Source organism: Spizellomyces punctatus (assembly GCF_000182565.1).
Source record: "Spizellomyces punctatus DAOM BR117 chromosome Unknown supercont1.6, whole genome shotgun sequence".
NCBI classification, from domain to species: Eukaryota; Fungi; Chytridiomycota; class Chytridiomycetes; order Spizellomycetales; family Spizellomycetaceae; genus Spizellomyces; species Spizellomyces punctatus.
Window position 1 is genome coordinate 751437 of NW_015971542.1, and position 11162 is coordinate 762598.

Consider the following 11162-nt stretch of genomic DNA (forward strand, 5'->3'; position numbering starts at 1 on the left):
AATTATAAGCTAATTTACAACAACAGTAGCGCTGAACGAACTATACATATTAGTACGAAGACGGAGAGAGTGAAGACTCACCTTTTATCGTCAGAAGCGCTGCCAATCGACCCAATCTTGCTTCAATGTCCAAGGTCTATCCTTGTCGCTCAAATTATATCACATTGTAGAAACTATTGCAAATGCATCTGAAAAAGCAACGACTAGGTTAGGATTAGAGACTGTAACATATTGGTAGACCTAGCGTTGTTTCCTGCCCTTCAAATTCCATTGCTTGTGACGTTGACTTCCGCTCTGAGGCACAGTAACTTACCGCTTAAAGATCGCTGTCGACTTTTCGATTCTCCATCCGGCCGGGCATCTTTTCCAAACGACCTTTTCACATCGCCATGTCCACCGGCAACGACATCCTGGAACCCCTCTATCCGTACTTGGCGCAGGTGCAATCTTTAGCCTCCCCGTACATCTCGCAACTGGAGACGGTCGCGGCACCCCTCATCCAAGATGCAAAGATACGCGTTGCTGATCTACAAGAGCTTGCAGCTCCTTACGTTGGCCCACTATTTGAATACGCCGAGCGGGTTGAGGATGCGCTACCTACCTTCTCGTACCCTATCGCCTATGTTGCGGCGGCAGCCATTGTGCTACACGTGGCCAACTATAATTTGACCGCTCAGTTGGAGTACCATACTAGAATTTTCACCAAGGTGTGTTGACGAGCATGGAGAAAAGCTATTGTGACGTCGTTATTTCCAGCCCATCGAGAACGCAGAGATCTGTAAATGTGGTATTGATGCAAACTAAACGGCAATCTTGCAGATCTTTCGTTCGCCCGCGGTATACTTGTACGCTCTGTACCTCATTGCCTCCGCATTGGTCCGCGACCATTACGTTATGCAAGCAGTCGAAGGGGATGTGAACTCGGTATGGCGAATGCGAAGAAGCTGGTCTCCGTTATTTTCTCAACTGATTAACTCCCCGATGCCTCGCTAGTACATCTTGTTCTCCAAGGAAGCCGCAAAACTCATTGGACACACCTTAATCACGTTTGGGATACTTTTGAATCTTTGGACCCTGAAGGTATTTTGCAACCGTCACGCCGATATTGTCTAAGCAGATCAATTTGACGCCCATTCCCGACAGGCTCTTGGAATCAAGGGCATGTACAACGGTGACAGCTTTGGACACTTGATGGACGCCCCTGTATCTGGTGGCCCGTACCGTTTCTTCAACGATCCTCAATATGTTGGCACAACTCTTGCTTTGTTGGGATACGCGGTCAAGTGCCAGTCATGGACCGGATATGGTAAGTGCAGCACTCTAAGATGCCCTCTTGGACGGTGGATACTAACAACCCGTCCTTCGCTAAATGCAGTGTTGACGGCGGTTCTATTCACTACCTTTTGGATTTCAGTCAAATTCGTAGAGGTAAGCTGAAAGTGGCGATAGGGACGTTAAGACAACCACCAATTCTTTCCTTCAGGGTCCCCATATGAATCGTATCTACGCGAATAAAGGAAAGAAAACAACGGCAGCGCAAGGATCTAAGAAAACGCCTAGGAGAAAGTTTGACTAAGAAGAGGTCGTATTTCATAGAGATAGGATGTTTACAGAGTCACAGGCCATAGTATTTTGCTATTAATCGACATTGCCGCGACATTTTGCCGCGTTGAGTGCGCACGAAAGCGACCAACAAATAAATATATTAGGACTTCGTGGCGTCGGTAGCCTTATCAGTTTAATGCTCTTTCGTCCATTCTTCAGTTCCCACAGTCGTCAACTGCGATACTTCCGCTGTTTAGGCCGTCACACTACCGTTGCTGTTTCCTTCTTCATCCTCATCCACTTCTTCATTCTCATCCTCGTCCTCCGTTGATGATGCCGGAGATCCAAAAAGCCACCGCCTTTTGGGAGATTCTGACGGCGAAGATGTGGGAGTTCCTCCTCGGCTTCGATTCCTGCGTCCGAAGAGGAGTCGGGGCTGCGTCACGACAAGACTGGAACGTTAGAAAGTGATACGGTTATTTGAAGTGTCCCTATACTCACCAGGCCTTCTTGTCCAAAAAGTCCGATGAATCCCCGGACTAGCTCCGAGCTCATATCCTCCCAGTATTCGAGTGTATTCTTCCATTTGTGAGGTAAGTCGTTCTTGGTGTCCTCCCAGTTACGGCGAATACTGCTTTCCCCTTGCTGCAGGCGTGATTGAAGGGACTGCTTGATAGTTCCTATCCGAGATTTCATTCGGATTTCCTTTTCCTGCACAGGGAACAAGAAGCCATTTAGCAGTGCGTCACCGATACGAATGGGTTTGTTTAACCGTACTTTAAAGAAAGAGATATTCAATTCCTTGGGACTGACTCCTCTCTCCAAATTGCGTCGCACATATGCGTCGTAATCCCTTACGATACGTGTGATGAGATCACTTGTACTGACTCCCTCTGTCCTTCTCGTGGGTATAAATCGCCCTGCTTTTTTGACAAATGCGTATACATCATCATGGTCGCCGCTTTTGTAGGGTATATCGTCGTGCGCAACATAGTCGATTCTATGCTTGTCAAGGAACTCCTGATCAATGACCCACGGCGCATCTGGAACAACTTCATCAACCCATTTGCAGTGACGCAGGGACTCATAGCGTTCTGTGTCCCGCATCACTGTTTTGCCCTTCTTGGAGTGAGTGACTTGATCGTTACAGACTACGATTGTCATTCATCATTGTTAGCTCCCACAACACTTACATTAGAGAACAGCGCGACCCAAGTGGCATACCTCCAACGAGCAACTCCACGTTTGGAAAAACTTTCTTTGCCTGCTCAAGCGCCTTGGCATGCCCAAAGTGAAAAAGGTCCCAAATTCCATCGCAGTATATCCTCACAGGTCTATCTGTCGGCGGTGGTTGCAAGTTCGCAGGCAATCCGCTTTCGCCTACCCGGCTCGCGTCTACCATATGCAAAGCAAGTTCGGCGCCCGACCCTAAGGACGAGCTGTCATCATCAGGCGTCGATCCGTCCCGATCCATTTTGGTATCCACGGCCATGACGCTAGGTACATGCTTGACTGCATCGCTCTTCCTCCGTGATTTCGTCGGTCTTTCTATGTCTGTTTCACCAATTGGTGAACTGTTCACATCCTTGTCATCTACTCCCTCCGGGGTGTCCAAGGATGGATATAGCCGAGATGGGGACACTGTGTTGGGTTCTGAGGAGGCGACTCGTTTCCGCTTCGGAGGTGTCATTGTCGCTTTCGTTGCGTGGCCTGGAGCTTTGGAACCTAGCCTTTCATCACTGCTATTGTCCATGAACGGTGACGCTTTTCCAAATCGGGATATATTAACATCAGCTGCTTACGTAAAGCAAGCGCTGCCAGGAGGTTTGACAGTTCCTGCGTTTTGCGCCATTGGTTTTCCCTCGTCGAAAAATTGCTGCAGCTATGAGCGCCTCGGGAGACCACCAGCTCGGCGTTACTCCCCGCTCCTATCAGTATGAAGTGTTGGATAAGGCAATCGATAGCAATGTCATTGCCGTGCTCGACACTGGAAGTGGGAAGGTGAGTGCTTGAAAACCAGTCACGTCAAACTGAGTACTTGGAATGTCTGAAACCCAAACGTAGACCTTGATATCGGTTATGTTGATAAGTCACATGGCTCGCCTCGAGCAAAAACGCAGGGTATGAAAATACTGATTGACCTGTTTTTAGTGAATGCGTTGCCTCTGATCTACATACACTGTAGACTGAAAACCCAGGTTTACGGACTAGGCTTAGTGTCTTCCTTGTTCCTTTGGTACCGCTGGTTCTGCAGCAGGAGGAATACGTCAGGAAACACTGTAATCTTAAAGTCAAACACTATTATGGAGCAATGCGTGTGGATGACGTGAGTCTGAACCTCGAGAGGGAGGATTTTGATGTATCAATAAATTGCGGCACATTGACAGTGGTCTGAAGAACGATGGAAAAATGAAGTCAGCGAAGCAGAGGTGATGGTTATGACAGCGGACATTTTCAGAAATATGCTGTGCCGTGCGTATATTGCAATGGAACAGGTTGGTTTGGCGCATCATTGTTGAATCTGCCTCTTATTGAAACTTGTGTTTATTAGATAAATCTCATTATTTTTGATGAGTGTCATCATGCACGTAAAAACCACGCATACAATCAGATCATGGGAATTCATTATAAACAATGTCGAGAGTCAGGGAGGCCGAAGATTTTTGGCATGACAGCATCGCCGACATTTGGCAAGGAAAGCTACCAAAGCTCTATAATGTACGGAAGTCTATGAATTCATTCTTGAATCACAGCTTATGGATGAGATTTTAGGCAAATCGAAGGAAATCTTGATGCAAGAGCAGTCACGGTAGATGTTGCAGAGGTATCCCCGCATGTACCGCGTCCAAAGCAAACAGTCGTCTACTACAAAGGCACGGAGCGTGCTGATCCACCGGCTCTTTATTATCTTGTGAAACAATATGGCGGGCCTGCGGAAGAGGAATTGGCGGCTGCTCTCAAGAAGTCCCTTATCCTCTGCGAAGAACTGGGAACATGGTGTGCAGCACGGGCGTTAGAAATGGCGGTTCTGGCTACAGATGCACGACTTAAACGGTCTCGTGTCCTTCAATGGCACAATGGTCGACCGACAGAGGAATGCTCTGAACCGAAGGAGTTGGAAAAAGTTGCCGCTTTTGCCAACCTCAAGAGCTATGTTATGACGTCCCCATTTTGGTTCGATAACTTGTCTTCTCCGACTGCAAATGACCTGTCGCCGAAAGTCATGACTCTTCTAAAGGTGCTTGAAGAGTATCGTAACTGCAAACATTTCTGCGGAATTGTTTTTGTTCAGCGCAGAGCTACGGCACGTGTCCTCGATCTCGTCATCAAGAGATGGAAAGGTTTAGAATTTGTAAAATCCGATATCTTGGTTGGTCATGGAATCGGATCCGCCAGTCCAGCAGACGTAAACCTACGCGTGCAGCAGCAAAGGAAGATTGTTCAATCGTTCCAGAAAGGCGAAACAAATCTAATTATTGCAACCAGGGTAAGCTTCCCAGAAACAATCCGTGGTCTTCCTGTAATAATAACGTTCTTTCTTAGGTTGCCGAAGAAGGCCTTGATATCAGAGCTTGTAATTTAGTCATACGGTGAGGATCATGCACACGACATTGCATAGACGAGGAACTGACCGACAATCGGCTAGATTTGATGTTTGCATCACCTTAACGAATTATATACAATCCAGAGGGCGGGCAAGGCGCATGGATTCAGAATTCATTACGCTCTGCAATCGCAACAGTCCCTCCGAGGCCGTGCAGCTTGCAGAGTTGCAACGAGAAGAGCAATTAATGCGGGCTGCTCTCCAAACGCGAGAATCCCTGACAGGCTCCATGGAGTCAGCTGTACAACCGTCTGACGAGGAAATCTATACAGTCGAATCCACTGGTGCTTCCGTGACACTGTACACGTCAATCGGAATGTTATATAACTATTGTGCCCTCTTACCTACAGACAGCGTTGGTGCATTGACACCCACCTTTCAAATCGCCCCGGTACCCGATTTGGCCTATGGGCCGTGTGAGTTTAAGGCAAGCGTGACGCTCCCGCCCAGTGTGCCAATTGAGGCTCGTTATGCGACCAGCAAACTTTGTGCCCGCAAAGCTCTGGCAAAGCAATGGGCTGCGTTGGAGATCATAAAGAGGTTGCACGCAGCTGGAGAATTGGACGACCGATTGAAGCCGATCAAAGCCGTATCTCAAATTGCGGGATTTGACGAAATGGTTGAACCTGTGGGAACCGGTGGCGATACTGAGCGAAAAAAGAGGCAAATCCTCGAATTTCGGATGAAAACACCGGTTTTCTGGAGGGGTTCTTGGAAGCCTCATCAGCCGACATGGTTAACCTTAGTTCGGATGCATGTCGATAATGGAAATAAACCAACATCAGATATTGGACTGCTGACTGTTGGTGAAGGTCCAATGCAGAAGGGAATTTTTCATATGTCGATTGCAAACAGGTTAACCGCGGTTGAAATTCAGTCGTCCAGATGCCCCCTTGATTTGGATTTGCCAACGCTAGCATCCGTAAAGAGGTTTCACGTGGCACTCTTCAAGGGCATATTGCGGAGTGATGTCCAAGATGAAGCGGAATGGGCGACCATCGTAGTACCGGTAGTGGAGACACTGACGGATTGGACCGCCTTGGGGGATGCATTCGATCCTCGAGCAGTCATTGATTGGGAAAGCGTCGCTTTTGCTTCGCGAGCTCAGCAGCCATTGCTTGACCAAGATGGGAACTTGACTTGCGCGAACCTTCAAGCTGTGGTTCTACACAGCCGCGTCCACCATAATCGGCTATACTTGGTTGATAAGGTCCATGATCATTTGACACCGTACAGCGATTGGCCGATAGAGGAAGGAAAGTTTCCAACACTTGGACGGTATTATGAAGCTCGTTTAAAATATCCGGAACCAATTCACACCGCACAACCGATAATTAAAGCTCACCGTTTACCTTACATTACGCAAACGACAATGGAAAAGCAACCTACTTCGGCTGCCTACCTCATTCCCCAATGCTGCACTATCTACCCGATACCGGCGCACATTATGCGAGGTACTGCTCTGCATTTACCCATACTCCTTCAGCATTTGCAACATCGATTGCTGGCTTCGGATCTAAAATACTACGGGTTTGACGATTTCATGTCAGACGACTATCTGCACGGTAGCGTTGAAGATCTCCAGGCTGCGCTAACTGCCCCTGTAGCAGATCCTACAGTCAATTACGAGCGCTTAGAAACGTTTGGAGACAGTTTCCTGAAAATTCATCAGTCCCTGCACTTGTATGCATCTTACCCAACATGTCATGAAGGACGCTTAAGTCTCATGAGAAACGCACTGGAGCGCAACACTGCACTGAGAGCATGTGCTATGAAACTCGGGTTGGAAGGCTATGTCTTGGGAACAGGGCTGTCGAGACGGGAGTGGACACCTCCAGAGCAGCTAGGAGGTGGAGGATCTGTTCATAAATTGAGCGACAAGACTGTGGCCGATGTTGTAGAAGCTATAATCGGAGCATGCCTATGCGGAGGTGGCATACGGGGAGGAGCTGGCGCTGTCGTCAAACTTCTTGGACATGGATATGAATCTGACTGGAGCATTTACTCCCAAAAACTTGCGGAAAGCCGGCAGTCTCGGACTTTCACAGTAATGGAGCCAATCGTTCGGCAGGTGGAACAAGCGATCGGTTATCAATTCAAGGACATGACTCTTGCTATTGAAGCGTTAGTTCATGCGAGTGAAGCTCGTGCTGTAGCTGAAATAGGATCGTATCAACGTCTCGAGTTCCTTGGTGCGTAGTGAAGAAAGGTTTGGATGCGGCTTATGACAACTCACCAAAAGCTCATTGGCGCTGTAGGCGATGCGGCACTGGGATTTGTTGTTACTCGACACTTGTACGCAATCAGCCCTCCCCTGTCACCTGCTGAGCTCTCAGAATTCCGGTCCGAGTTGGTAAACAACCAATTCCTCTCATGGGTTTCGTGGACACTGGGTCTCACGAAACACATACAATACAATGATGCGGCTCTGGAAAGTGCCATCGCGCATTTTGGTCATCAGATGGAACGCGTGACGGGTGGGGTACGCACACCTAGATTCAAAACATCCGCGTTAAAAGGACCCCTCTATTGGAAAGAGCTCGACGCGGCTCCAAAGTCGACAGGGGATGTATATGAGGCGATACTCGGTGCAGTGTTTGTTGATTCAGGGTTCGATGTCGAAGCTCCTTGGGGTGTCGTGCTACGTACTTTGATAGACCCGTGGTGGCACCTCTTTCAGGAGGCTGGATGCGGGACAGCTCAATCCAAATGCGTGCGGTCTGCGGATGAGACGAATCCTATCGGCGAGGCATATGAGTGGACGCAGAAGATGAGATGCGAGCGGTTGCAATTTACGTATGGTTCCAGTTGATTTTCTATTTTCTCAGAGGTGGCAGTCAAAGACTAATTATGACGAAACTTTGCCCAGCATCGAAATCGATGAGGAAGCCGGTGTAATTAGATGCACATGCACGTTTCATGATGTGCCTATTGGATGTGGTGAAGGCAAGAACAAGAAAATCGCTAAGCGCATAGCGGCAGAACACGCCCTGACCTTTCTGAGGTCGATCGATCGTTGTGCATGTCACCAGGAGGGTAAAAATTAATACTTCATGCATTTAAGAAGAGCTTGAGACTGGCGTATTACAATCCTATTCCCAAGCGACATTCACATCGTAATGGGGGCCGCTCAGCTATGGGGCGGATGCCGTCATAGCTGAGCGGGCCTGTTACGATGTGGATGTCATCTGTAAATGTGGTTTGGGGCGCATGTAGAGCTCACTATATGATAATATTTAAATTGCGTTTTGACAGAGATGAGGATAAATAAGATGGGGATTTTCTATTTGGTCACGTATCCACCTCATGCTTTCAAGGTCCATGCCAATTTCTTGCCAGCCAAAAACGGAACAACCGATCGCTCATGTCCTTCGTCGTCGGTGTATGTGTATTCTTTGGGAACCACATATTCTTGTTTGAAGAGGGTCGCTACCGGTGCCGTAGATGCCCGTGTCGGCAGTTTGTAGAACGCTCGTCCGTTTTCGCAAGCAAATGTCTGCAGTTTGTCCAATGCACCAAAAGATTCTAAAATAGTGGCCAGGTAGGGAAGAACAAGGGGCGTTGTGAATACTCCAGCGACTGCAGTGCTGGACTCTTTGGTATGGCGGGGATGTGGCGCAGAGTCTGTTCCCAGGAAGAACCGCGGATGACCTTCCTTCACAATGGCTCGTAATGCTTCGCGATCATGTGGATACTTTGCAACAGGTTTGCAAAAGTGATGACATTGGCCGGCCCAATCATCAACGATTAAACTGAGGTGGTGGACGGTAATACTACAACCGACAGTTGCACCAAGAGACTTCACCTAAGATCATGGACGTAAATATGATACTAAGAATTTTCAATGACGTAAATACGGATTTATACCATGTCGACGGCGGCCTTTGTTGTTGCATGTTCCAGTACGATACGCAGGTTGGGGAAGTCGCGATGCAATTGCTCCAAATGCTTCAAGAACCGCTCCTCCGCATTCATTACGCATACACCCTATCATTTGTCCATGTCAGTCACAATGTTTTCTGGAATGAATCTGAAGTCCCTTTTGCCCGACCTCTTCTGCATCGCTTGGGATCTCTCCGTGCAGATTCAAAACCATGTCGACCTCCTCCATGGCCCTGAAAACTTCATAATATGCGGTGTAGCTTTCAATACCACTGTCGCTATTCGTGGTAACGCCGCGAGGATAAGACTTTACACCTAGAAGCGATCCTCCATGAGCCAGTGCTACCGAGACAACGACTTTACTAGCGTACCCGCGACTCCAGCTTTGGCTGCCTTGCGAATTTCTTCCGGAGTCAACTCAGGTGTCAAGTAGAGTGTCATAAGGAAGTTTACGTTTGGCGCCAGTGCCTCAAGCTCTGCTTTGTACGCAAGCGCTTGTTCGGTGGTGGTCACCGGCGGTTTCAAGTTTGGCTAGCAATGAGGCAAGTATGAGGCATGAATAGCTGATATAAGGAGCACGTTCATGCAGCGAGTCTTACCATCACATAGGCAGTTGCCACTCCACTTGTTTTCAACAACGGAGTAACTGCCCGCATGAGGGCACCTTGCCTCAGGTGCGTGTGGAAGTCGTCAGCCAAAGGGACGCTCAAAGTTGTGATTGACATCTTTCAAAAGACAGCAGCTCTTGTTAGAAATGTATGCTGAATCTAAAGGGAACATGTGCATGTCTTTCTCACCGTTTATACGCCGTATTGTTAAAAAATACAGTGCACTCTGCTGAAGCTGTTGTTGCCATGACAACAGATGATACGTTTGTGCGCAGCAACGTGTGGATCGCAACTGTTCCAAACTAACTTCCACAGCTGCATGACATCGTAGACTTTATTGGGGAGCCCTCTTCCCACATTTCTCTGGGACGGCAAAAGACTGCCCTCCTTCTGCCTAATGCCGCTGACTACTCGACGTCGGGACTCAAACATTATGGCGTATACCCCATCCCCTTCTCTTCCGCACCCTACGGGCCTGGGACGACGAGGCACGGCGATGCGCGGGGGCGTAGGCCTGCTCATGAAGTCTCTTCTGGGCTTGCTTGTTCTTGTCGTTATTGCATACTGGATGCTGGAAGAGTCTGTTGTGAATGTGAAAGGTATGCCTCGGCAGTAACCGTGGCACACGCGTGTGTGTTTCTCGAATATGTGCTAACCTTTACACCGTGTTGCCTCAAGACCCTTTTCGATCTTTGAAGGAGATGGTGTATCATTCATGCTCACCGCCTGCAGGGCTTCCCGCCAAGCAGTATGCCTTGGTGATAGACGCGGGATCGACGGGCTCGCGGATCCACGTTTATAGATTTAATCATTGTGACGGTCCATCGCTGACCCTCGAGGATGAAATCTTTCAACAACTGAAACCAGGACTGAGCTCTCCAAAGTTTGCAACACCTGAAGAGGCTGCAAATTCATTGGATCCGCTATTGAAGATCGCGTTGGAAGCGGTACCGGCAAATGTACAAAAGTGCACTCCTGTCACAGTGAAGGCGACTGCAGGACTGCGAATGCTCAAGGATGGGAAAGGCGAGCAGATATTAAAGGCCGTCAAAACCAAGCTGCAAACGGAATACCCATTTGCGCTGATCGAGCCTGATAGTGTTGCTATCATGGCGGGGAAAGATGAAGGTACGATTTGATCGCATAGATGGATAGCAGTGACAATGTAGTCTTCCTTATTGATATGCCTGATCTAGGAGTATTTGCGTGGATAACAGTAAACTATCTTTTGAAGCGGATTGGTCAGAAGGATCGCAAAGAAACAGCGGCAATCATGGATCTGGGCGGTGGATCTACGCAAATTGTTTTTGAGCCGCATCCATCAACCCCCATGGAGCCTGGGGACCATAAATATGAATTGCAATTTGGCGACCATAAGTATATCCTCTACCAGCATTCATATGACGGTTATGGGTTGATGCAAGGTCGAAAGCGACTGAAGCAAGCCGGTGTTGCCGGTAAAAAGTGGCCTTGTTACGCGCTAGGTCACAAAGACGAGTATCTGGACGACGAGGGAACGGTCC

At 48.4% G+C, this 11162-nt stretch overlaps 5 protein-coding genes across 5 annotated transcripts; 3 read left to right on the top strand and 2 right to left on the bottom strand.

Moving 5' to 3' along the window:
• Positions 1-389: 389 nt before the first annotated feature.
• On the top strand, positions 390-1576 carry SPPG_03992 (uncharacterized protein; the record flags this gene model as incomplete). Its single annotated transcript, XM_016752241.1, has 6 exons — positions 390-707; positions 820-924; positions 994-1080; positions 1144-1306; positions 1376-1428; positions 1484-1576. 6 exons carry the CDS (start codon positions 390-392, stop codon positions 1574-1576), a joined length of 819 nt encoding a protein of 272 aa, XP_016608931.1.
• SPPG_03993 (uncharacterized protein) lies at positions 1568-3274 on the bottom strand. Its single transcript, XM_016752242.1, has 4 exons — positions 2770-3274; positions 2323-2696; positions 2047-2256; positions 1568-1981 (listed from the first exon to the last, which is right to left on the bottom strand). Exons 1-4 carry the CDS (start codon positions 3233-3235, stop codon positions 1799-1801), a joined length of 1233 nt encoding a protein of 410 aa, XP_016608932.1. The 5' UTR covers positions 3236-3274; the 3' UTR covers positions 1568-1798.
• Positions 3275-3412: 138 nt separating this feature from the next.
• Positions 3413-8447, top strand: SPPG_03994 (uncharacterized protein). Its single transcript, XM_016752243.1, has 10 exons — positions 3413-3546; positions 3610-3666; positions 3731-3871; positions 3933-4040; positions 4097-4263; positions 4318-5032; positions 5089-5135; positions 5192-7341; positions 7408-7945; positions 8019-8447. Exons 1-10 carry the CDS (start codon positions 3430-3432, stop codon positions 8194-8196), a joined length of 4218 nt encoding a protein of 1405 aa, XP_016608933.1. The 5' UTR covers positions 3413-3429; the 3' UTR covers positions 8197-8447.
• On the bottom strand, positions 8319-9829 carry SPPG_03995 (dihydroorotase, homodimeric type). Its single transcript, XM_016752244.1, has 5 exons — positions 9631-9829; positions 9403-9562; positions 9201-9346; positions 9017-9136; positions 8319-8954 (listed from the first exon to the last, which is right to left on the bottom strand). The coding sequence occupies exons 1-5, from the start codon at positions 9754-9756 to the stop codon at positions 8454-8456; spliced, it is 1053 nt and encodes a 350-aa protein (XP_016608934.1). The 5' UTR covers positions 9757-9829; the 3' UTR covers positions 8319-8453.
• Positions 9830-10072: 243 nt separating this feature from the next.
• Positions 10073-11100, top strand: SPPG_03996 (uncharacterized protein; the record flags this gene model as incomplete). Its single annotated transcript, XM_016752245.1, has 4 exons — positions 10073-10238; positions 10318-10767; positions 10836-11016; positions 11064-11100. 4 exons carry the CDS (start codon positions 10073-10075, stop codon positions 11098-11100), a joined length of 834 nt encoding a protein of 277 aa, XP_016608935.1.
• Between the last annotated feature and the right edge of the window lie 62 nt (positions 11101-11162).

What these genes read in the sequence shown, in the direction of transcription:
- SPPG_03995 (XM_016752244.1), bottom strand. Translation starts at nt 9,756, where the DNA reads ATGTCAATCACAACTTTGAGCGTCCCTTTGGCTGACGACTTCCACACG. An exon ending in TGGCAACTGCCTATGTGATG is followed by an intron (nt 9,563 to 9,630) that starts GTAAGACTCGCT and finishes CCTCATTGCTAG; the next exon opens with CCAAACTTGAAACCGCCGGT. An exon ending in AGCCAAAGCTGGAGTCGCGG is followed by an intron (nt 9,347 to 9,402) that starts GTACGCTAGTAA and finishes GATCGCTTCTAG; the next exon opens with GTGTAAAGTCTTATCCTCGC.
- SPPG_03993 (XM_016752242.1), bottom strand. Translation starts at nt 3,235, where the DNA reads ATGACACCTCCGAAGCGGAAACGAGTCGCCTCCTCAGAACCCAACACA. An exon ending in TGAATATCTCTTTCTTTAAA is followed by an intron (nt 2,257 to 2,322) that starts GTACGGTTAAAC and finishes TTCCCTGTGCAG; the next exon opens with GAAAAGGAAATCCGAATGAA. An exon ending in TTTTTGGACAAGAAGGCCTG is followed by an intron (nt 1,982 to 2,046) that starts GTGAGTATAGGG and finishes GTCGTGACGCAG; the next exon opens with CCCCGACTCCTCTTCGGACG.
- SPPG_03994 (XM_016752243.1), top strand. Translation starts at nt 3,430, where the DNA reads ATGAGCGCCTCGGGAGACCACCAGCTCGGCGTTACTCCCCGCTCCTAT. An exon ending in ATCTAATTATTGCAACCAGG is followed by an intron (nt 5,033 to 5,088) that starts GTAAGCTTCCCA and finishes GTTCTTTCTTAG; the next exon opens with GTTGCCGAAGAAGGCCTTGA. An exon ending in GCTTGTAATTTAGTCATACG is followed by an intron (nt 5,136 to 5,191) that starts GTGAGGATCATG and finishes ACAATCGGCTAG; the next exon opens with ATTTGATGTTTGCATCACCT.